Raw genomic sequence first — 26,453 nt, 5'->3', positions numbered from 1 at the left:
CAGATTCATTTCTTCTGTGATAGCTTTAAGACTAGTTTTTGAGCTACTTCCCATTTTTCCCCCTAATCTACACCTATCCATTGTTTCATCCATTACCATATTAAAGTCACCCACTATTAATAATGCCCTCAGCTTGGTTCAATGAGAATTCATATATCTTTAATAGCACATCCATTTTAAAAGGGGGAGGTATGTAAACATTTGCTATAATCCAAGGCTTATTTGCTATTATACAATCCAGTATCACATAACACCCTTCAGGGTCTACCATCTCCTCCTTAACCTGCATTCTAATATCCTTATGTCACATTATACTCACACCTCTAGAGTATGAAGAGAATACGGAGTGATATGCCTTATGTTTCCATGTTTTCTTTATATACCCACAGTTTTCTTTTGTTAAATGGGTCTCTTGTAGACATACTATAGCAGGTAAGAATTTGTTGATCACGTCAAACACTGCTATTCTCTTGGATCCTTTTCCCAGTCCTCTAACATTCCATGAGACTACACGCATATATTCTCCTGATTTTTAAATAATGTTCTATTCCCCGAGTGTGCGGGGAGCGAAGGGCGGGAGCACTTCAAGGCGGCGAGGGAAGAGACGCACAGGGAAGGAGGGAGAACGGAAGGGAGAGGAGAGGGAGAAAAAAAATATATACTTCTTATTCTCTTCCACCTTTCGTCCCTCTTTTCTTCTCCCAGAGGTGATTTCCCACCCACCTACCACCCCGTTGTATCCCTTACCAGCTTGACCCAGGAGACCGATCTGGCCCCTGACTCCCTAACTCACATACCCTCCCTCCCAACCTCCTCCCCCGGCACATTCCTATACCTTATTATTTATCCCTAATCCATTCTTTAACTTCTTCCGGATTGTTAAAGAATTGTCCATTCAATCCGTAATTTTGCGGGAAACATCATGGAATACTTAATTCCTTTTGTGCAAAGTTCCTTTTTAATTCCTATAAAACGGCTCCTATCCTGTACTGTTTCCCTAGCATAATCTGGAAAAATTTATACCGTGGTCCCCGCAAACGATAAGCTGCCCTTTTTTCTGGCCCTACGAAGAATCTCATCCCTGTCTTTGACATTCATTATTTTTACCATCATAGGGCACGGTCTCATACCTGGGGGAGGGGGGGGGGGGGTTTGTTGGGGATTTTGTGTGCCCTCTCTACCAGGTCTGGGAGTTTTGTTATATCCTGCCCAAATTGTTCCATCAACCAGTTTTGAACAAAGAGGGTAGCATCCTGACCCTCCACTCCCTCTGGGAAACCCAATCATCTCAGATTAGTCATCCTAGATCTATTTTCCATATCCAATAAGTTTTCTTTAATTTCTTTGTTATCCTGTATTATTTTTGCCTGTTTTTATATTTCTGCATATCAACCTGGAGGAGACCCAATGATTCTTTTACATTTCCCACCTGAAGAGAGAGAGATCTGTTATTGCTAAATTACATTTTTTTTTATTTCAAGAAATATACACTGCACATCCTAGATCTGAATTAATTAAATATTCTTCTGAAATACTTTGTTCTTTACATAGTTGAATGTGCTGACAACAAAATCACACAAAAAAAAAAATGGAAATCAAATTTTTTAACCCATGGAGGTCTGGATTTGGAGTCACCCTCAAAATTAAAGTGGAAAAAACACACTACAGGCTGATCCAACTTTGATGTAATGTCCTTAAAACAAGTCAAAATGAGGCTCAGTAGTGTGTGTGGCCTCCACGTGCCTGTATGACCTCCCTACAATGCCTGTGCATGCTCCTGATGAGGTAGCGGACGGTCTCCTGAGGGATCTCCTCCCAGACCTGGACTAAAGCATCTGCCAACTCCTGGACAGTCTGTGGTGCAACGTGACGTTGGTGGATAGAGCGAGACATGATGTCCCAGATTTGCTCAATTGGATTCAGGTCTGGGGAACGGGCGGGCCAGTCCATAGCATCAATGCCTTCATCTTGCAGGAACTGCTGACACACTCCAGCAACATGAGGTCTAGCATTGTCTTGCATTAGGAGGAACCCAGGGCCAACCGCACCAGCATATGGTCTCACAAGGGGTCTGAGGATCTCATCTCGGTACCTAATGGCAGTCAGGCTACCTCTGGCGAGCACATGGAGGGCTGTGCGGTCCTCCAAAGAAATGCCACCCCACACCATTACTGACCCAATGCCAAACCGGTCATGCTGGAGGATGTTGCAGGCAGCAGAACGTTCTCCATGGCGTCTCCAGACTCTGTCACGTCTGTCACATGTGCTCAGTGTGAACCTGCTTTCATCTGTGAAGAGTATAGGGCGCCAGTGGCGAATTTGCCAATCTTGGTGTTTTCTGGCAAATGCCAAACGTCCTGCACGGTGTTGGGCTGTAAGCACAACCCCCACCTGTGGACGTCGGACCCTCATATCACCCTCATGGAGTCTGTTTCTGACCGTTTGAGCAGACACATGCACATTTGTGGCCTGCTGGAGGTCATTTTGCAGGGCTCTGGCAGTGCTTCTCCTGTTCCTCCTTGCACAAAGGCGGAGGTAGCGGTCCTGCTGCTGGTTTGTTGCCCTCCTACGGCCTCCTCCACGTCTCCTGATGTACTGGCCTGTCTCCTGGTAGCGCCTCCATGCTCTGGACACTACGCTGACAGACACAGCAAACCTTCTTGCCACAGCTCGCATTGATGTGCCATCCTGGATAAGCTGCACTACCTGAGCCACTTGTGTGGGTTGTAGACTCCTTCTCATGCCACCACTAGAGTGAAAGCACCGGCAGCATTCAAAAGTGACCAAAACATCAGCCAGGAAGCATAGGAACTGAGAAGTGGTCAGGTCACCACCTGCAGAACCACTCCTTTATTGGGGTGTCTTGCTAATTGCCTATAATTTACACCTGTTGTCTATTCCATTTGCACAACAGCATGTGAAATTGATTGTCACTCAGTGTTGCTTCCTAAGTGGACAGTTTGATTTCACAGAAGTGTGATTGACTTGGAGTTACATTGTGTTTTTTAAGTGTTCCCTTTATTTTTTTGAGCAGTGTATCTTGCAGACTGGGGTGTTGCGCCTCCTCTGTTTCTTTTACTTCTTTTGTCATTAGATGTGTTTGTTTTTGCTCTCCCTCTCTAGGCGGGAGATCCTCCCGCAAATATACACCCTCCACCCAGTGCGTCCCCCCCTCCCCTTGAGAAATCTGTTCCCCCTTATCTTGTTGTATTCTGTCCTGTTTGTTTTTATTTTACTATTTTGAGGGGACATAGACTGTCTAGTCATAGTTATTAATTGTTGCCTAGACCGATCGACCTTACGATTCCCGGGAGAGGTGGATGTATCAAGGGCAGTGTGTACCTTCCCCCGTTTACCCCCCATATATTTGGCCATTATCCCCTATATTTCTTTCTTCAATTTCTAAGATATAGACAGGGAGCTTTCAAATTACACATAGGCAATAAACCCCAAAAAGTACACAGTGGTATCCGTCTTTGTTTCTTAGTCCTGAGCGACTTTAGAACGTGCTTTATACCTTCTTATTTAAGGTATAATCGAACTCTGTTCACTTCTGGGCCTGGTTAGTAGCTGTAGATTACTCGGTATTAATACTGTTAGTTCCCCATCCAAGCGGAGTCCAATTGCACACGGTGGTGCCTGACAATATAAACCAGTTTGTATCGTACACTGCTTAAAACGCTACAGGTTTACACAGCGGATAGTTCAATTGCGTACCACCCACTTTGTTCATATTATTCCCTGCTTCAGTAATCTCTTGTACTACAGCTGGTGCAAAAGAGAGAGGCGTAACCCGAGCACTGTGTTTCTGATCAATCCATACGCTCACTGCAATCAGTGCTTTGCGTTGCATACATTTTATAAGATTCCTTTCTTTAATGCATGATGCAAAATATTCCTATTTCACAGTGTAGGAGTTACTGACCCCTCTAAACTTGTTTGTTAGTAAACCCGAAATAAATCAGCACATATTCATCAATCACTTTATGCACCTGGATTCAACGCCCCAAAGTTAGCGTCGGCAGGTTACAATATTGGACTCCACTTGCATTAGGGCCATAGCTCTCCAATTTGGCCACTCGCCATCTAATATTACTGCTATCATTCACAGCCATAGAAGTCAATAGAACAAGTTATTTGGTTAATGCAGGAGTTAAAACAAGCTCTCATATATAACCGTGTGCAGTATCTTTATCCTCCCTTCTGTCATAAGCCACAAGTATCAGTCTGGAAGGTTAGTTGGTTATTATAGGAAATAAAGCAATCTCTCATATATAACCATACTCAGTCACTTTTCCCTCCATTCAATCCTCAGCCACATATTTCGATCTGGCAAGTGTTTGGCTGCCCTGGGATAGAGCTAGTACTCTCCCCTGTAACCACTCATAGCCAGGCCCTTTTTCTGATTCGTTGCCAGACTTAGAAAGGTCTACTGTTTCAGATAGCAGTTAAGCTCTTAAACATATCTCATGTGAATCTTTCATGGCCGACCCCGGGGACCCGGTTCCGTTGTTGAAAACATCACGGTGCTGCTTGGCTCTGTTCGCAACATTCCTTTTCGCCTGGTATCCTGGCTGATGCACGGCTCTGTTTCTGGAACACGTCTTCTGTCTCCCGACACAACCCGGACGAGCCCTCCTCAATATTGTCAACGCGCCTTGCGAGGGTTTTACCGCTCCACTCAGCCATGTACCAGGGTCCTCACTGTAGAGGTCCTGAGCTTGCTCACCAGATCACCGCACGCCGACCTAGCGCTACTTCCGCATACTTCCTGCCGGAGGAGGCTCTTAGCCTGGGAGGGAGGCGGTGCACGTTGCGTCAGACGTCCACGCTCATGACGTCGCCCTATAATTTTTTATTAATCATTCCAATAACAGGGCATCTTAAGAGTCCTGTACTGTTAGTCGGGAGTGGGTAATTGCCGCGCGCCCCCTCCTTAACTTGGAAGCTTATGCTTCAATACTTTGTCCCACATTTCCGCTTGATTACATTTAATTTCATCCATTGACCTCCCTTGGATGTGGTATCCCTTTCTCAGGCTCTCTCTCTGGCCTGGAACCCTGAATCCCCACCACCCGTGATCACCATGGTAAGCGTGCATCATGGTGGAGCAGTATGTGTGCACACGCCTACACGTACTGAATGATGGGTCTTCCCCTTTCAACTTCTGGGTCTCCAAATTGGGCACATGGCCTAAGCTTGCGCTTTACACCTTGGAGGTGCTGGCCTGCCCTGCAGCCAGTGTATTGTCTGAACGTGTGTTTAGCACGACTGGAGGGGGTTATCACAAGTTATATTTCCCAATGTTTTGGGGTGTACCCTAATTTGAAAAAATTAAAATAAATTTAAAGCCAAAAAACTGTTTAGGCAACCTCCTCCTCCTCCTCCACCGCCGCTTCCACCTACACTGCCACATCCACCGCCTCCTCAACCTCCTACTCCATATGGACCTCGTCCTCCTAGATCAAGATTATTATTTTTTATTTTTACATATTTTATGTTATTTAAATCCATTTGCCTATCCACTTTTGTTTGCAGAGCACTTGCCATGCTCTTAACCACATTTTGCTGACATTTGCAGCCCTCTAGCCCTTTCCATGACATTTTTACAGCCATTTTGGTGCTCAAAAGTTCGGGTCCCCATTGACTTCAATGGGGTTCGGGTTTGGGGTCAAGTTCGGGTCCCGAACTCGAACTTTTTTAGTGAAGTTCGGCCGAACCCGTCGAACCCGAACATCCAGGTGTCCGCTCAACTCTAAGCTGTATGGTGCGCTGACAATAAACTGCTCCTGAATACCAGAAAAACAAAAGAGCTTATTGTGGACTTCAGGAAGGAGAAGAGAGACACCCATGACCCCATTCACATAAATGGCATGGCTGCTGAATGGGTTTCCAGCTTTACTTTCCTGGGGACCTACATCTCTGAGAATCTGTCCTGGTCAATCAACATCTCTAGCCTGGTCAAGAAGGCATATCAGCGCCTCTTTTTTTTTTTGAGGACACTGAAGAAAAAAACATCTGTCTGCTGACATACTGGGTAACTTCTATGGCTGTGCAACAGAGAGCATCCTGACCAACTGTGTTACAGTCTGGTATGGGAATTTCTCTGTTGCTGACCGCAAGGCACTGCAGCGGGTTGTGAAAACTGCCCAATGCATCACAGGGACTTCACTTCCTGCTATTGAGGCTGTTCACAAGAAGAGATGTCTACGTCGGGCACACATCATTCTTAGGGACTCCTCTCATCCTGACAATAAACTCTCCCAGCTCCTTCCTTCCAGAAGGTGCCACAGGACCCTTCAGACTAAAACCAGCAAGTTTAGGAACAGTTTTTTCCCCACAGCTGTCACCCTACTGAACTCCGTCCCCTACTGAACTATACATCTGTAAATTTGTATATATGTAGCACATCTGTATACTTGTTCATAGTACATCTGTATATTTGCCGTCTGTATAGCAATATAGAACAATCCATCTGTGTATCTATCTATCTATATATATATATATATATATACATTATAACATCTGCTTATCTGTATATATGTATACATCAGTACATCTGTATATCTGTCCATAGTACATCAGTATATTTGCTTTCTATATAGCAATATAAACACCTGTATACTTAAAGGGAGTCTTTCACCTAATCTGAGCATGACTTTGACGGCTGAAGGCGGAGGAGGTAATAGGAAAGAAGGGCGGGCCAGAAGGCTGAAAGAGGTGTGTTTTTCTGAGCACATCGCCCAGTAACGCCACCCCTGGGCACCTTCAGAAGCTCATTTGTATATGTTAAAAAGGTGTTTTTTTCATGATCTGGACGAGGGACACAGAAAAGAAAGGTACCATTGTAATGAGGGTCAAAGAGTCTATAACCTGATCTGAGCGGTCTAAAATGTTCAGATTAGGTGAAAGACTCCCTTTAACTTAGTTGTACATACATTTTTATTGCACTTGCTGCTCTTTGAACTTCTGATTAGAAGCAAACTGTATTTCGTTACCCTGTATTTATACTGTACATGCGTAATGACAATAAAGTTGAATCTAATCAAACCAATCAGATATGGACAGGATAGGGACAATGTCAAATGAAAACTCTTGATGTTTGTGTTGTGTTTGGTGCAACTTAGTTGGTGTCATGATCGTGGGTAAATGTCTGGGTCAAAGCATCAATAGATGGCCTAATTAAGAGCAGTAGGACAATTAGATGAGCTAATCTTCTCACTACTTTTTTTGAAAAAAAGATCCCCATGTGTCACAGTCAGAGAACAAGTATGTTCTCTTATTGTTGGTGAAGGCTGTGTGTGTCTCTTTCTCTCTCCTTGTCAGAACTCCCCTAATAGCCCTCCAATTCCCTCCATGATGACAAATCATCTAGCTGAAGGGAGGAGGCTGCTTTCTGCTGCATATCTTGAGCAGTGTAACAGCTAGAGATTCATCCAGATCTTGTTTTGTAATAAGTTGCATCTAGAGCCTCGATCTTGGTCTTGTTTTAAAGCAGAGATTGTCAGCTTGAATATCTAGTTGATGCACAGCCTGAGATCCAGCCATCAGTATCAAGTATCAAAGGTGATGCTGAAGGCATGTCCGGAGAGTTCTCCGGCCTGCTCTCTTACCTCCTGTTCTCTGCAGTTCATTTGTAGTCTCCAGACTACCACCTACTTGCTAGGTGTAGAATCTGTCCAATGATGGTCATGTGACCATGATGAAACTGCAGTTGATTCACCCTTTCTACCCACAGAAACTGCACTGAAAATGAATTTCATTTTCACATCTCAACCTCGAATGAGCATAAAAACTATACCAATATATAGTGACTATTCAGTGGATCATTCCACAAATTTTGACACTTTGGTCTTATCAGTTCTGACAGAATGACCTAAAACAATGTCATTTTTACCTGTATTGATTTTGTTTGATTGTCAACTGGAACGACAAGGACAATTATCTCTGATTCCACACTGAGGTACCCAAATACATCACACTGGGGTACAGATATGTGAAGTCTTATTTTCTGAAGTATGTCGAAGATACTTATAGGCCATTCCTTTGTTGCCTGTTAAAAAATATATGTTTTATTACACAAAGTATTAAAACCTTGACTTTAAGACTTGTATATAATCTCCTTCAAGAGCTACATAGTGGGCCTGCCTCTTCCAGATGGACTGTTTTTCTTGTAACTGGTAAGGGAATTCTTCCTTCTTTAACAAAAGCAGCTCTGAAGCAGGCATTATTACTCTTTTAAGAAAATCACAGACATTTCTGTGATTATTACTCTTTTAGCACAATTAAACTGTAAGAGGCAAATCCTTGCTGATAGCTCTTGTTGCTACCTCTGGAGGGTTCTCGATCAGAGTATTCAGTGTCTGAAGAAGACATCTCTGGTTCACTTATTGTGAGGTTCTGATTTTTATCAAAATTATATGTCCAATGTTCCCTAAATTCATTATCTGTAATGAACTGACTGTTTTCAAGTGTTTTTTTGAGCTGTGCTTTATAACTTCCGACTAAGCTCTGGAGATTAGATTCTTTTAAAAAAAGACTCAGTCTGATTTAAATTTAAGGTCTTTACGCTTTAGAGGTGTTCTCAAACATCAGCTGTTGGAGAGGTATAGTATCAGTGAGTTCCTGTTCCCACTTCTCTAAGAACTGTGGTTATATGCATACAGAAAGAGAGAGGGAGGGGAGGGGGTGCTTGCAAGTTTGTCAACGTTTCAGAATTGTCTATATTTCTGCATAAACTACATCTTTTGACACAAGTCCTAAAAGTGAATACAGATAACCAAATGAGTCTAAAATATTAGACTCAATCATTTATTGAGGAAAATTATCTAATATCACACGTCTGGGAGTTAACGGTGAGCGAATCAATTCTACCAGGCCAAAATTTGTCGAGAGAGAGAGACAGATTAGTATGCTACTCCAGGTTCCCCAGCTATATATGCATTGTCTGGGGGGGTATTCTTTCTTATTATGGAGAGCACCTATTATGCATAGTACGTGTGTGGAGTATTGTAGGGCAGGCAATGCCTTCTCAGTTTCTGGGAAAGATATTCAAATTGGCTTTCCGAAGCCTATCTGAGGCCAGCAGATGTCCAATGTATTCATTTTCATATATTTTTTCCAGAAACCCAGGAACGTTGACTTGCTTATGATACTCTTCAAGCATACTCTGTGTCCTCCATAAGAAGAAATAGTACCCCCACCAAAGCCTCTCAGGCAGTGTCTTTGCTCAGATCTGTTAAAGATTAATTAGAGCTTAGCCAGAAAGAGCTGGATTCCTGGTAGGAGATAGTTTTACTTTCTGTTTAGAAAGAAGACTAGCTTGCATTGTGTATAGATGCAAGCACAGCAGTAGACAAAAGACTGGTTGAACAGTTTGAGGCTACCACCAAAAATTTTGTGGATAAAAAATAAGGGAAATTTGATCTATGAAGCACAAGAAGATATGTATAAATATACACATTAGTGATGAACAAATCTAAAGGATTTTAACAAACCTAACAGTCTTCTAGTCATTGCTCAGCCTTTTAAACAGGCATACATAGCATAATTAGAAAAATAGCTAAGGCTACTTTCACAGATCCAGCAAAAAACCCTTCCGTTGCTGATAATACAACCATCTGCATCAGTTATGAACAAATCCCATTGTACTATCTTTAACATACCCAAGATGGATTCGTCATAAACTCTATTGAAAGTCAATGGGGGATGAATCTGTTTCCTATTGTGTTAGAGAAAACTGATCTGTCCCCATTGACTTGCATTGTGGGTCATGAAGGATCCGTCTTGCTCCGCATCCCAGGACGGAAAGCAAACATTTATTTTGTCCCTATTGACAATGAATGGGGACAAAATGGAAGCGTTTTTTTCCGGTATTGAGACCCAATGACGGATCTCAATACCAGAAAATATTAACCCTAGTGGGAAAGTAGCATAAGCCAGACTCTCATCAGAAACTAGCTCCTTCAGGAGAAAGGGCCTTTATCAAAGCAGACAAAATCAGCTTTTCTAATTGAAAAGCCTTGGAGGACCTCTGGGTCAGTACTATTTCTATTATGGAGACCACTTATTAGATGACTATTGTTGGCTTGCCAATGTTCCTCTTGGTTTCTGGGAAATATATATATATATATGCAAATTAGCATGTTTAACATCAGTTGGCATCAGAAAGAATAACCCTTTTTTTTTGTCAGAAAATCTAATTTGAAATTTTCCCCGCAAAAAACCCAAAGCTATGCAAATAAGCTTTCCTGACAAAAAAAAAGATAAACTAATTTTTTCTGACACAAGCTATAAGACTGATCTCTCTGAATCGAAATGGTTGAGTCCAAACTCTTTAGAGATACTTTGGTAACCTTTTCAAGCCTGAGGAGCATCATCAACTCTTCTTCTGAGGTCCTCAGAAATCTTTCATCATGCCATGATACTCTTTCGCAAACATATATTTTGAAGATCAGATATACAGAAAAAAATCTGAGGTAGCACCTGTACCCCTGTGGGCCAGTCCGAGCCTGGTTCTAATACATCAACAGTCCAGCTACATCTTTATCTACTACAACTGTGCTCCTACCCTGCTGTACCAGAGACACCTGTCTATCCAGTTTCCATCCCCCGAAACGCATTGTCTGCATAATAATAAAGAATCCAAAAGGTTTTATATTATCTTGGCAATCTCCTGCTTCTGTCCAGTGCTGCTCGAGGAGACCTTCTCCTTCTTCTACACATCGCTGCTGAAGATCAGACTTTTACAGATCCCTATTTAAATAAAACAGGTTGCCCACTCACATTTGATCATCATCCCATTCATTGAAAACCCCTTACTCTAATTTTACCTGCAGTGCAAACTATTTGCTAATACTAAAAGTTCACATATTTTTGCCACTCATATGTGATATTAGATCATTTTCCTTAAATAAATGACCAAGTTTAATATTTTTTAAACACATTTGTTTGATAAGGTTATCTTTATTTACTTTCAGGACTTTTAGTATGAAAATCTGATGTAGTTTAAGTTCAAATTTATGCAGAAATATAGAAAACTCTGAGGGGTTCACAAACTTTCAAGCACAACTGTATTTATATATAGGGATACAATACTATTACTCCATCTCCCCTTTCTCTCCTTATTGGTCAGCTACCACCTTGCAGGAGACCCTCCTAGTTTTATATCACTGTAGGCATCTTTTTTGTGTTTTGCATCAATATACCCAAATAAGGAGAAACCGATCAATTAAACTAGGCAAGAAGAAGCCACTGTGGAGATGCCTGTATGTCTCTTTTACTCACACCAAAGAAGGGAAAAAAGCCATAGACATATTCATGTGTGTAAGGACTTTTATTTGTCTGATTCAAACATTGTCTGTGCGATAAGCTACAAATTTTATACATGTGCACCTTAGTTAAGTGCCGTGTATGTCTTTTCTGTTAGAGAAGTATGCCTCAGTTAATTATACATACTGTTGCGCACTGCACATGACAGCTGTCAGTATTTCCCTGAGGTCATTTTGTTCAGTATATGGCAGCCGAAGGTCTTGTTCACATTTCCATACAGGTTTAAAGTCTGTGAAAAAATCATTATGTGTTTCATTCGTGAAGACTTCCGTGAAGTAGACCAAAGCAGTGCATATCTCTGTGGGCAGTGAAAAAAATCATGTAGACATACAAAGTAGACCAAACATACCCATTAAAGTCTATGGGTCGATGAAAAATCACTGACACAACACGGATGGCTGTTTTTCACTGACTACTGGTAGGAGATTCTCAGGTAATTAATTTTCAGCGGTGTCCATGACACACAGTGGGCACATGGATCCTTTGTGGATATCTTCATGGCTAAAACACGGACAGATTTTTCCACGGGCATGAAATGGACACGGAAATGTGAACGAGGCTGTATAGAAATGAATATATCAATTCATTAGCTCTTGTGTTCCCCCTCTTGGTGATGTTGCCCCATCGTTTGTGTGATTATCCTTTTATATAATTATTATACAACAAACCAATAAAGAATGAGATGTGAAATACATTTTTAGAGAAACTTTTATTATGTATGTAATGTTATGTACTGCTACCCAAGTCAAGGACTATTTGAACATGCCTAAATTAGACAGATTTTTCATATAATTTTTTATGTCTTTTTCTGCTCACAAATCAGTGGTCTCCCTTTAAAACATTAGAAGATATCTGTTTATTGTGTGGAAATTATACTATACCTCAGCAAATTTGTCTATCTTTTCTTTATCATATAAGATCCTTAGAACTCCAGCACATAAAGGACAACATGCACCTGTATAGGGAAAAAAAAATAATTTATAGATAATCCAAAGCAAAGCATAAAGGAAATCTATCACTGGTTACCTCCCTATACAGCTGTTTGAATAGACACACAGCTGTGGTTCACCTGATTAAAACACTGTTTTTCTTTAGATGATTCCTGAATTCTCATACTTTTATAATATGCAAATTAGGCCTTAGGTGCAATTAGACTCATCCCTGAGGACCCTTCCCCAGAGCAATTTTTTCTGGTAAAGGGTAGTTTGAATACTGTTATCTGGCTCCTAAAAACCTGCACATCCAAGAATGAGGAGAATTCTCTCCCAATCTTATATGTAAATCTCAGATTAATCCGGTTTATGTTAAATTGCTGTACAAACTCAGAGAAGGCCTCCTTAGTCCCAGAACAGATAATAAACACACGGGGCCAGATTTATCATTACTCTGACAGCTCACTCCACTTTAACATATGGCTATAAGTCAGTTTTAGCCAAGTCAGATTTATGATCGGCCCTTTAAGACTGTAATAAATGTGGTTTGACGGTAGCAGTTTATCCGTCAGTAAGCAGCTTTACAAAAGTCGCACATCTTTACGAAAAAGTCGCACGTTTTTATGAAAAAGTCGCATGTTCTATTAAAAAGTCTCATAAGATAAGCATGGTCCTCACTGGAGTGAAATTGCAACTTTTTTGCGACTTTTTAAATAGTCCCAATAGTAAATCTGTCTAGAGATTAATTTACATAAGAAAACACGCCCACTTTCAGAAAACTGGCGAGCATAGTGCAGAGCAGAAAAAAGTTGCAAATTTGTGCGCAGTTTTAGCGTTTGGGACTTTTTTTGGGACTTTTTCACTCCATTATTCTGACCTGAGCTAATGATAAATCTGGCCCATTGTCTATATATCTGGTTCACAGGACAACGTATTTTGTCCACTCAGCATTATCCTCCTGGAAAATCATTTGGTCTTCCCACCAGCCCAGGGTCAAATTAGCTTATGGGGGGCACAAGGGCTCCCCATCGCAGTCCCCCTGAGCTGATGGTATATTTGTCCATCAAAGAGCAAAAAGTTGTGTGTCAAAATGAATTCCAAAAGCCGCACAACAAAGGTGCTATGTTCCCTCAAATATTGCAATCTCGTGTCAAGGAAAGTTTGCACAGCCTCCACTCCCAGTTCATGTGGGTTCTAGGAGTACAGAACTTCCACATCAGTGCTAGCGAGTAACATATGAGGCTCCAAGAAAATCCCATCAAATTTTTATAGGAGGTCTTGTGTATGATGAAAGGGACACAACAAAAGGTCTCAAAATCTGATTGACATAAATCCCCAGGTTCTGGGTTTAACTATCAATTCCCGACACAATAGACCTGCATTTAAGAGGATGTACTCCTTTATGTATCTTTAGTAGAACATAACAGGTTGCCGTTATTTTGGTAGCAGGAACGCCAGCTCATTGTTGGATATTAAATTATGGTCTAGGGCAGACCTCAGAATGCTCCCCAATTCAGTACAATAAAGACTTGTGGGGTCCTCTTTCAGAATAGCATAGTTTGTCTTATGACGCAATGACTGTAGACACATCATCCTATACTTCAGCGCATCCATCTCCACCACATTACCCACTATATCTGCGCGTTCAATCACCACATTGACATTCTTCTCCAGCTGGATAAGGGCCTCCATTTCAACATTTGTATAATTATGTTGGATGCTTAATGAATCCTCTTGGATGGCCTCTAGTTCCTTAATTACTGAGCTAAGAAAAATGTCAATATTGTTATCACCACCTTTCGGAGGGAGTCATGTGCTTTTCTTTTTCAGGTTTGTAAATGGACCCATGTGGGATTCCCTAGCACCTTCCTCTTCTAAGTCCATTAGATCCCTGAGAAAGTCAAGGTCCTCTGGATCCAGACCTAGTTCTCTACCTTTTATGTTTGCTACTCAGGGAAAACAATTTCCTCCATCATAGTTTTCTCACGAACAGATGCAGGTCATTGACCCAATCAAAGCAATTAAAAAGCACTGTGGGAATAAATGACAGTTCTTTGTTAATAATTGATATCTCACTAGCTGTCAAAATACGCGAGGACAGATTGATGAATTGTGAACTGTTGGATCTCTTCTCTTCCTCAGAGAGTACCCTGTTTGTACCAATGTTTATTCCAAAAAAGGTTGTGATAAGGCAGAGGATAATGATTTTATAGATTGAGAGGGCTGATTTAAATATGTGGATGTTATCCTGCCCTCATCTGGTAAGTATTTTCCTGTGGGTCTGAGAACTTGTTATGTTTTTTTGTTGTTTCATTTGGATTACCCTCTCCCTCGTCCCCTTGGTTGTCGTCTCTCCCTATTTGACTGCTCAGAGTCTGAGGTTTCTAAGTCCGAGGTGATGTCTCTCACCTCCCCTATAGTCTGGAAATAATAAACCTTCTTCTCAAATTCAGACAGGTCCCTAATAAACTGATTATGTTTTCTATCTTTTAGGATTGCTTTAAAGGCTACGGACACCTTTGTGCACTAAAAATCAATAAGCTCATATCTTACCGTAATGCAGCACATAATAAATTGCACTTGTTTGTTTATTGGTATCAGCTTTGCTTCACATGCTCTCAGAAATGCTCTGATATGATTTTTGCTCACTGCTGTCATCTCCTGTGAGGCTCTGTGGGTGTTCCTGTTAATTTCACATGCACCAGCACAAGCTCTGGTGCCCCGCCCCCACATCCTGTTACACAGCACAGTCCAGCAGCTAGTGTTGAGTGAACCTGAACTGTAAAGTTCTGGTCAGTACCAAACTTTGCGAGTTCATGTACCTGGACCCGAACCCGAACTTTGCCGGGTTGCCAATCAACAAGCTTTTAAGCTGTGGGCATTTAGAAGCCATTACAGCCATGCCTATTATTGACATGGCTGTGATTGGCCGGTGCAACATGTGACCCAGCCTCTATACAAGCTGGATCATGTGTAGCACCGCCCATCACCTCTGAGTAGTGCAGGGACAGGAAGCAGGCAGCTGAAGCGAGGGAGAGTGTTAGGAATCTGGCTATTTGTTTTGTGGGTGACCTATAATGATTTTTTTGTGGGTGAAATATACTATTTTTGTACCCCAGATACAAAAATATAATAGTTAATCCATCTGTTAGTTCGATGGGTGACATATACCCATTTTTGGTGTGAGATACACGTGCACTGCATATGTGACAGGGAAATTAATATAGTTAATCTGTCTGTTAGTACGACTGGTGACATATACCCATTTTTGATGTGAGATACACGTGCACTGCATATGTGACATGGAAATTAATATAGTTAATCCGTCTATTAGTTCGGTGGGTGACATATTCCTATTTATGCTGTGAGATACACCTGCACTTTATACGTGACAGGGAAATTAATATAGTTAATCTGTCTGTTAGTTTGGTGGGTGACCTATACCCATTTTTGGTGTGAGGTACACCTGCACTGCATACGTGACAGGGAAATTAATATAGTTAATCTGTCTGTTAGTTCGGTGGGTGACCTCAAAGAATGAGGATAGCATCAAATAAGGGACGAGGCCCTGGTCATGGTGCTGCTGGAGATCCTGTTGCAGGGAGAGGACGTGGTCCATCTGTGCCAGTTACACGCCCAAATGAAACACCTTCCTCAGGTGCACGTAGGTGTGATGAATACCACACCTCGTGCCCACTTGACGTCAACTACGTCGAGCTCACGAGACGTGGTATGGTCACGGGTCTACCAAAAACGTGAAGTTACACCCTCCAGTGGAGCACGTAAGGTCAGGTTGGTATAGCTTACACACACCTCCTGTCCACGCGGGCACAGAGAGGCAACAAGCTGAGAGAGCCTTTTCACTGCCGCAGTGAAACAGCGACTCCTCAGCCTGGGTATCTGCCACCAGTTCTAGTTTGATATAAGCCCGGTCCGCTAACGGGATTATATAGGGTCAGAAACCCTACGCGCGGTAGCTTATAACTAGGCCAAAACATGGACGTGGGAATTTGTGATAGAGATACAAGATAGCACAAGATTAAACTATAGATTTAATCGCTGTATGGGCACACTAGATATAACACAATATACACAGACAATATATACAGTGGTCTGAGGTTACAGATTAAAGGTTATATGGTTACAACAGGGTTAAGCAGTGTAAAAGTCAGTTACCGGATAAGATGAAAGTTCCTTTTAGTTGTGAGATGTTCTTTGCTGGAGTCCACATGAAGGGCCGTGATCTCAGCTATTTCCTGGGTCCCTCTAAACACATTTGTAGGATGTGACCCCTCTTCAGAGAAAGACGCGCCTACTTGCTGGCACCAGACTTTTAACCTGTAGCCAGCCCCTCCCCTCCCGGCCTCAGGGAGGGGTCCACTCCCCCTCTTCTGGGCTGGCAGCAAATTACCCACAAAACCCTTTAGGGTTCATAGCTCCAGACCAGAGGGTCATAGGGAGATGGTTCTGGGACCAATGGACCTGCCTGGGTTACGGCTACAAGTAGAGCCCAAACCTGGTACCGTTATGTGGTTTCTATGGGGAGATACGGATATCTCCCTACCCTGACTTCGTCCCATTAACCAAAGACCATGGGAACGTACCTCGTGGCCACCGGGACACAAATATGTATCTGGTTTGCGCCTGCGATGGCCAGGCGGTTCATAATTCCTTATGAAAGGTAGGTGCCAACATATCTGGGAGGTTTCATTGATCCGGGGCAAGGGCAGATACCCCCTGCTGGGGGTTTTCCTGCAGGATTCAGTTGGCTCCAAACTGGTGGAGGTGAGGTGTGACCTTCTCCTTCAAGCCTGGACCCCCTGGGGGGGTGGAAACTAATTTTGCATGTACACTGAACATGCCATGAGGTGCATCAGATGACAATCAGGCCTGGGGCTTTGAAGCAGGGCCCTCCTGTGGAGTTCACTACCTCCGCTATCTGTCAGCAAATGGGGGTGTGAGGACATGGCTGACAGTAAATATTAATTCATATTCCTCACACCTCCCCCTTTTAGAGGGCACCAGGGGGCAGCACATTCCTGTGTTCCCCCGTGCGCCCATCCGCACCCTCTCCTTGTCGGGATAGCCCATCGGCGTTCCCGTGGTCACGGCCCCTTTTGTGGCGAATGGTCAAGTGATACTGCTGAAGAGCTAGACTCCAGCGTAGCAGCCTCCCATTCGTCCCGGATACGGTGTTTAACCAGCTGAGGGGGTTGTGGTCGGTCTCCACCGTGAAGCGGTGCCCGTATAAATACGGCTGCAACCGTTGCAGGGCCCAGACAATTGCCAGGCACTCCTTCTCCATTGTGGAGTACGCCACCTCCCTCGGCAGGAGCTTCCGACTCAGGTACAGAACGGGGTGTTCCTGGCCCGTAGTGTCAACCTGGCTGAGTACAGTACCGAGGCCAAAATCGCTGGCGTTGGTCTGCACTATAAACGGCAGCGTGAAGTCGGCCGCCTGTAGTACAGGGAATCTCGAGAGGGCGGCCTTCAGCGCTCTGAAGGCCGTCTCACAGTCGTTCGTCCAATCGACTGCGGAGGGCAGCTTCTGCTTGGTGAGGTCCGTCAAGGGCTTCGCCAGGCTACTATAGTGGGGGACGAACCTCCTATAGTACCCGGCGGTGCCCAGGAAGGACATCACCTGTTTCTTGGTCCTGGGGGTGGGCCAGGATGCGATAGAATCCACTTTCCCAGGCTCTGGCTTAAGGGTCCCCCCGCCTACACGGTGCCCCAGGTAGTGGACCTCGCTCATGCCCAGCTGGCACTTTTCCAGCCTGATGGTCAAGCCTGCCTGGTGGATCCGCCCCAGCACCTACATCAGGTGCTGTAGGTGATCCTCCCAGGTGGGACTGAAGACGGCAATGTCATCCAGGTACGCGGCCGCATACTCTTCAAGTCCCTTAAGCAGCGTGTTGACCATCCACTGAAAAGTGGCAGGGGCATTCTTCATGCCGAACGGCATCACCGTGGATTCGTACAATCCAAAGGGGGTGATAAAGGCAGAGCGTTCCCGCGCCTCCTGGGTCAGGGGAATCTGCCAGTACCCCCGGCTCAGATCCATGATGGTCAGGTACCAGGCCCCGGCCAACTGATCGAGCGGGTCATCGATGCGTGGCATAGGGTACGCATTGGTGACCGAGACAGAGTTGAGTCCCCTGTAGTCCACGCAGAACCGGGTGGTCGTCCTTCTTTGGACGAGGACCACAGGCGAGGCCCAAGCGCTGTTTGGATGCCTCGATGACCCCAACTTTAGCATGTCGTCAATCTCCTTGCGCATGTGTTTCTGCACCTCCCAGGAAACCCGATATGCTGAACGCCGGATTGGGGAAAGATCCCTAGTGCCACGTGATGGACGCCTACTCCGTCCTTCCGGCTTGTTGCTAAACAACTCCCTGAAGGAGTGAAGGGTGGCCCATAGCTGGGACCGTTGTCCTTCTAGAGCTGTTGGCCCACCTCCACATCCTCGATGGACCCACCCGCCTTCACCTGGTGAGCATGTCCAGGAGGGTTTCCTCCTCCCCCTCTTCGGGGAGGTTGCAGACAGGGAGGGCACATGCCTCCCTCTCATGATGAGCCTTCATCATGTTCACGTGGAAAGGCCTTCTGCCTTCTTGGGCGTGGGTCCAGGGTGACCAGGTAAGTCACGGCATGAGCACTGATGCATGAGGTACGGGCCTACCCAGGCCGCCTGAAGCTTGTCCTGAGGTACTGGGACCAGTACCCATACCTTCTGACCCACTGGTAGGTCCTCTCACAAGCATTCTGGTCATACCATTGCTTTTGGTCGTCCTGGGGCCCGCTCCATATTATCGCGAACCAGCTGCGACAAGGCCTGCATCTTGTTCCGGAGGGCGCATGACATACTCGAACGACCACACTCCAGGAGTGGCTACCTCTCCATCCCAGCCTCTTTCACCAGAGCCAGGGGCCCCCGCACACATCGCCCGTACAGGAGCTCGAAGGGGGGAGAACCCCGTGGAGGCCTGTGGGACCTCTTCGTGTAGGCAAACAGTAGATGTGGGAGGTACCGCTCCCAGTCACGCCCGTGGAGTCGACCAACATCTTAAGCATCTGCTTTAAAGGTGCCAATAAATCGTTCACACAGGCCGTTTTGTCTGTGGGTGGTACGGGCTGTCACCAGATGTTGCACCTGTGTTTGCCTACAGAGGGACTCCATCAATTGCGACATGAACTGGGTTTCCCCGGTCGGTGAGCATTTTCCTGGGGAAAGCCCACTGTGGAGAAAATCTCCAGCAAGGCAGTAACCACCTTGTCGGCCCGAATGGAATGACAAGGCTACCGCCTCCGGGTACCGGGTGCATAGTCCTACTACCGTCAATATGAAGCGTTTCCCGGAGCTGCTGGGAATGGACAGCGGTCCAATGAGATCCACAGCCACCCTCCTGAAAGGCTCTTCAATTATGGGCAGCGTTACCAGTGGGGCTTTGGGGCGCCGCCCCACCTTCCCCACCCGCTGGCAGGTGTCACATGAACGGCAGTAGGCAACCACATCAGCCCCCATCTTTGGCCAGTAGAAATGCTGGGCTAATCTGGCCCTTGTCTTAGCGATCCCTAGGTGTCCAGCCATCGGAATCTCATGCGCAACCTGCAACAACTCTGTCCTGAACTGATAGGGTACCACTAGCTGTCGGTCCCTAGGCCACGCCTCCCATGAGCCCGGCTGGACCGTGACCCGGTACAGCCGTCCTTGGTCCCAGACCATCCGCTCGAGGTCTGAGTCCGAAGGGGGCTGTTCCGCTTGCTCCTTGAGAGCGTTCAGGCTGGCGTCAGCCCGCTAACGCTGCCTGAAACTCCTGACTGGACGTGGCCAAATAGACTAGACTCCACGTCCCCTGTCAGGTCCCCGGGACCTGTCTCCTGGCCTCCCTCTGACTCGGCAGCCACTTGGTCGGAAGGGGGGAAAGCCATCAGACCCCTGAGGGGCCCCAGGGCCCCAGCACTCCCACTGCGCGTGACAGCAGCTATGGCCGCTGCCACTGCTGGTAGTGCCTGCTTTCCTTGGCTCCCGACCAAGTCGTCAGTCTAGACGGACTAACCTGGCCCTCTGACATCCCAGTGGGGGAGGAACCCTGCACTGAGGCTTCACCTGGCAGCCCTACTTCTCCTGGGACAGCCCTGACCTCATTTACATCCTCCTCCCCCGCAGCCTGTCTGCCCCCTGCTGTCCCCTCAGTCACCACACTGGAGACAACAGGGTCTCAGCAGGCTTGCTGGCCACAGCCTGGGGGTTTCAGCCCAGCTGGCAGGAATGACTCCCTCCCCACTAAGGGGAAGAGCCAGTCATTACATCCCCCACCCCCACATCCCCAAAAACAGGCATGGTAGGTACATTCACAGTATCATCGGGGGGGGGGGGGTATTACCGGTACATCACATTCTGGGGAATCGGATATCGGGGGGGTCAGCGGCCACATACTTAGACACAAGCGGCCCCAGGTCTGTCCCCAGCAAAACACTGGCGGGGATATTTGCGATACCCCCCACCTCCCTTACTCCTCGACCGGAGCCCCAGTCCAAATAGACCTTGGCGACGGGCAGCGCCGGTTCTACTCCTCCAATCCCGGAGACAATGAGGGATCTCCCGGGCAGTAAATCATGTGGTGCCACCATTGAGGCCGTACCAGTGTCATTTCAGCGCCGGTGTCTCTAAGTCCCCATGGCCATGGCCTGGCCCACGGTGACCAGTTGAAACATTGTCAAGGGACCTCCCACCACCCCCCACCCACACACAACACAGTGGACGGTTTCCGGGTTGATGACTGGAACGGATCCCTCGGGCGCTGGGGACACATGGCTTTGAAGTGTCCTGGCTTCTTACACAGGTGACACAGGCGGGGTTCCCCCACCGACGTGGAAAGTGCAGCAGGGGGCCGGTGCCCACTTGGGCCTAGGGGAAGGGGTAGCAGGTGCAGCGTGCGTCTTACACCCCCTCTCCAGCCGACAGGCTTCCGGGCCTCTGAAGTCCTGTTGTTGGTGTATTCATCGGCCAGGGCTGCTGTTGCGGAGGCCCCCTTTGGCTTCCGTCACGGAAGTACTGCTGGAGATCCTCTGGGCAGTTCCACAAGAACTGTTCTGTGGCGATGAGCTCCTTCAGCTGCTGGACGGTGGAGAGCTCCAACCCGTGGGTCCATTGTCGACCGCTCTCAGCAAGGCCCGCATGTGATCGGCCCAGCTCTGAGTAGAACCCCGGTGCAAATTTCTGAGCCTTTTCCGGTACGACTCAGGGGTTAAGTTATACTGCCTGACCAGAGCCTGTTTGATGTCCTCCTAGCTCAGGATGGTCTCGCTGGGCAGGTACCCGAAGATTTCAAGGGCTTTTCCCCTGAGCCGTGGCGTAAGGAATCTGACCCACTGGTCCTCTGGCAGCTGGTATTGATGGCAGGCTGTCTCAAATGCCAACAAAAAAGTGTCCAGGTCCCCATCTTTGTCCAGTAGGGGAAAATCCTCCGCCCGTAAGTTGGAAATCCGGACCTCTGGAGACTCACATTGGGCTGGGGAGGGCTGCTGGAATTGAAGCTTCAGCTTGAGCATTTGTAGCTGGTGCTCACGCTCGGCCTGTGCTTGCTCGCGACGCTCTGCAGCCGCCAGGAGGAGCTCAGCTGCTGCCTGGTCTCCAGCCTGGAGATGGTCCATGGCAGCTTGTAGGAGAGCAGCTGAGCCAGCTTGGCTGGGGGGATGGGCAGGTGGAGTGAGGTCCACCGCGGACCTCACCTCTGGCGACTGGCTCCTTGGGGAGCTTCGGCTGTTCTCCCCCTCGCCTTCCACCTCCTCTCTGCCACCATTCAAAGCATCGGCCATCTCCCTAGCTTTGCTCCTTGTGATACTGGCCGTCATTGCAACGGATGATCACTGACACAGACTGCAACCTGATGCCCACACACCTTATTGTATCTGCCCTCAGACTTACTAGTGTTGAGCTGATCTTAAGACTCCAGCGGCAAGAGCAACTGCTGGTCGTCTTTAATGTCTGGGAGTATGGGTCTCACACTCAGACACACTAGTATCTTGATCCCACTTTGCTGCCACCAATATGTGATGAATACCACACCTCGTGCCCACTTGACGTCAACTACGTCGAGCTCACGAGACGTGGTATGGTCACGGGGTCTACCAAAAAACGTGAAGTTACACCCTCCAGTGGAGCACGTAAGGTCAGGTTGGTATAGCTTACACACACCTCCTGTCCACGCGGGCACAGAGAGGCAACAAGCTGAGAGAGCCTTTTCACTGCCGCAGTGAAACAGCGACTCCTCAGCCTGGTATCTGCCACCAGTTCTAGTTTGATATAAGCCCGGTCCGCTAACGGGATTATATAGGGTCAGAAACCCTACGCGCGGTAGCTTATAACTAGGCCAAAACATGACGTGGGAATTTGTGATAGAGATACAAGATAGCACAAGATTAAACTATAGATTTAATCGCTGTATGGGCACACTAGATATAACACAATATACACAGACAATATATACAGTGGTCTGAGGTTACAGATTAAAGGTTATATGGTTACAACAGGGTTAAGCAGTGTAAAAGTCAGTTACCGGATAAGATGAAAGTTCCTTTTAGTTGTGAGATGTTCTTTGCTGAGTCCACATGAAGGGCCGTGATCTCAGCTATTTCCTGGGTCCCTCTAAACACATTTGTAGGATGTGACCCCTCTTCAGAGAAAGACGCGCCTACTTGCTGGCACCAGACTTTTAACCTGTAGCCAGCCCCTCCCCTCCCGGCCTCAGGGAGGGGTCCACTCCCCTCTTCTGGGCTGGCAGCAAATTACCCACAAAAACCCTTTAGGGTTCATAGCTCCAGACCAGAGGGTCATAGGGAGATGGTTCTGGGACCAATGGACCTGCCTGGGTTACGGCTACAAGTAGAGCCCAAACCTGGTACCGTTATGTGGTTTTCTATGGGGAGATACGGATATCTCCCTACCCTGACTTCGTCCCATTAACCAAAGACCATGGGAACGTACCTCGTGGCCACCGGGACACAAATATGTATCTGGTTTGCGCCTGCGATGGCCAGGCGGTTCATAATTCCTTATGAAAGGTAGGTGCCAACATATCTGGGAGGTTTCATTGATCCGGGGCAAGGGCAGATACCCCCTGCTGGGGGTTTTCCTGCAGGATTCAGTTGGCTCCAAACTGGTGGAGGTGAGGTGTGACCTTCTCCTTCAAGCCTGGACCCCCTGGGGGGGTGGAAACTAATTTTGCATGTACACTGAACATGCCATGAGGTGCATCAGATGACAATCAGGCCTGGGGCTTTGAAGCAGGGCCCTCCTGTGGAGTTCACTACCTCCGCTATCTGTCAGCAAATGGGGGTGTGAGGACATGGCTGACAGTAAATATTAATCCATATTCCTCACAGTAGGCGACAGGACGTTCAGCGTCATTTTGTAGGCCTGAATACCGGTGTACGAATGGTGAGGCCAGAACAAGTAGAGGCGGTAGTAGATTGGGTGGCTGACAGTGCCTCCAGTTCCTTCACATTGTTTCCCACCCGGCCCCCTGCTTAAACCGCAGAGTTGGCACCTGCAGCCCATGAGCATCTGTCTTTTACCTCAACCCCTTGTAAATCAGCCAAGCAGTCTGAGCCCCAAGTCATGCAGCAGTCTTTTATACTTTTTGATGACTCTGTTGGCGGTGTTTTCGTGGCCATCTACCTATCCCTGCCCCAGACGTGGAAGAGATTGAGTGCACTGATGCCCAACCACTTATGCTTCAGGATGTGGACATGGAAAGACCAACGCAGCATGACTCGGATGATGATGACAAAACACAGGTGCCAACTGTTGCGGCTTCCTGCCGCGTGCAGACCGGCAGGGAGGGCAGGGGTGAAGGGTGGGTGGAAGATGATGTAGAGAATGATGAGATCCTAGACCCCACATGGAATCAAGGTCATGTGAGTGACGTGTGCAGTTCGGACGAAGAGGTGGTGGTCACACAGCTCCAGCCGCACAGCAAAAGAGGGAGCAGGGTGCAAAAGCAGAGTGGCCGTCCCCTAGCCAGTATGTCTGCTAGTGCCCACTGCACCCAGAGAATGAGCACACCAAAGCCAGCTCCAAGGAGTTCCCTGGCATGGCAGTTCTTCAGAAAATGTGCTGACGACAAGATGAGAGTGGTTTGCACGCTATGCAATCAGAGCCTGAAGCGAGGCATAAATGTTCCAAACCTGAGCACCACCTGCATGACCAGGCATCCAAAGCAAGAGCTGCAGTGGAGTACACACCTGAAAAACCACAAAATATCTCAGGCTCCTCTTACTCCCTCTTTTGCTGTGGTCTCGGCCTCTTTCTCCCCCTCTGGAGTGACAGTGGCACCTGCCACCCCGCAAACAGAGGATGTGGCAGTAACACCACCACCTACACCACCACAATCACTCAGCATGTCCACACTGTCCCATGAAAGCGTTCAGCTGTCCATCCCCCAAACACTGGAGAGAAAGAGGAAGTAACCCCCCTACCCACCCATGATCCCTGGCCATGAATGCCAGAATGCCCTGCACAACCAAGTGGTGGACAAAATCAGGTGTGCACTGTGCAACGCCATCTGTGGCAAGGTCCACATAACTACCGATAAGTGGACTAGTAAGCACGGGCAGGGACATTATATCTCCCTAACTGCACACTGGGTAAATGCAGTGGTGGCTGGGCCTGAGGGGATAACAGTTTGGCGCATGTCCTACCGCCACTGAGGATTGCAGGACATTTCTCGTTGCCTTTTCCTCCTACTCCGCTTCCTCCTATACCGCCTCCTCATCCGGTCGGCTTAACACCTTCACCACCAACTTCAGCACAGCCAGGGGGAAACGACAGCAGGCTGTTTTGAAACTTATCTGTTTGATGGAAAAATCCCTCACCGTGCAGGAGCTGTGGACGAGCATAGAACAACAGACCGATGAGTAGTTGGTGACGCTGTGCCTCAAGCCTGGCCTGGTGGTGTGCGATAATGGGCAAAATCTCGTAGCAGCTCTGGGGCTGGCCTGTTTGACGCACATTCATTGCCTGGCGCATGTGCTGAATTTGGTGGTGCAGAGGTTCATAAAAAATAACCCTGATATGTAAGAGCTGCTGCAGAAAGTGCGGGCCATCTATGCGCACTTTTGGCATTCTCACCTTTCTGCGTTGCAGCGTAACATCGGCCTTCCTGCTCACCGCCTCATATGTGACGTACCCACAAGGTGGAACTCCACCTCCAGCAGCAGTGGAGTTTCAGCTGCAGCACGCACGGGTTAGTCGCTCTGCGGAACAGCACCACTTCACCACCAATGAGTGGGCCTCTATGCGGGACATGTGTGTCGTGTTGCTCTGTTTCTAGTACTCCACCAACATGCCCAGTGCCAATGACGCAGTCCTCAGCGTCATCCCACTTCTATGTCTCCTTGAAAAACACTTCGGGCGATGATGGAAGAGGATGTGGAACAGGAGGAAGAGGAGGAGAAAGAGGGATAATTTTTATGGCTATCAGGCCAGTCATTCACAAGTGGCTCGGAAGGTGGGTTCCTACACCAACAGAGGCCAGATACACAACTGTCCAGCCAGGGCACAGTTGTGCAGGATGATGATGATGAGGAAGATGGGAACAGTGTTTACAGCAGGGTGGCACCCAAAGCAGCTTATGGGCATCAATGGAGCGTGGCTGGGGGAATCCAGAGGACACAGACGATACACCTCCCACAGAGGAAAGCCTGTCGTTGCCTCTGGGCAGCCTGTCACACATGAGCGATTACATGATGCAGTGCCTGCGCAACGACCGCCGAGTTGCCCACATTCTAACAAGTGCTGATTACTGGGTGGCCACCCTGCTAGACCCCCGCTACAAAGACAACATGCTGTTCTTAATTCCGTCACTGGAGCGTAATTGGAAGATGTGTCAGTACAAGCACACGCTGGTAGACGCGCTGCCGATGGCATTTACACCTGACAGCTGGGGCTCAGTGGAAACACAAGGCGAAGGCAGAGGAGGAAGAAGTCGCCAACCCAGCTGGGGCACTGCCAGCACCTCAGAAAGGAGGGATAGCATGGCCAAAATGTGGAATAGCTTTGTCAACACGCCACAAGCACCACCAGCTGATATGAAACGTCTTAGCAGGAGGTAGCATTTCAGCAACATGGTGGAACACTACGTGTGCACATGCCTACACGTACTGACACAACTTCTGGGTCTCCAAATT

General features: G+C 47.0%; 1 protein-coding gene across 1 annotated transcript in view; it reads right to left on the bottom strand.

Moving 5' to 3' along the window:
* The window catches only part of RECK (reversion inducing cysteine rich protein with kazal motifs), a 1,014,637-nt gene that overhangs the window by 107,155 nt on the left and 881,029 nt on the right, over window positions 1-26,453 (bottom strand). The window contains exons 19-20 of the mRNA XM_040433615.1: window positions 12,213-12,286; window positions 7,898-8,053 (exon numbers count right to left, since the gene is read on the bottom strand). Of these exons, the coding sequence (XP_040289549.1) occupies window positions 7,898-8,053; window positions 12,213-12,286 (230 nt within the window). The remainder of the gene's footprint in view (window positions 1-7,897; window positions 8,054-12,212; window positions 12,287-26,453) is intronic.

This window comes from Bufo bufo, chromosome 5 (assembly GCF_905171765.1).
Source record: "Bufo bufo chromosome 5, aBufBuf1.1, whole genome shotgun sequence".
NCBI classification, from domain to species: domain Eukaryota; kingdom Metazoa; phylum Chordata; class Amphibia; order Anura; family Bufonidae; genus Bufo; species Bufo bufo.
This window is presented reverse-complemented; position numbering and strand designations above follow the sequence as displayed.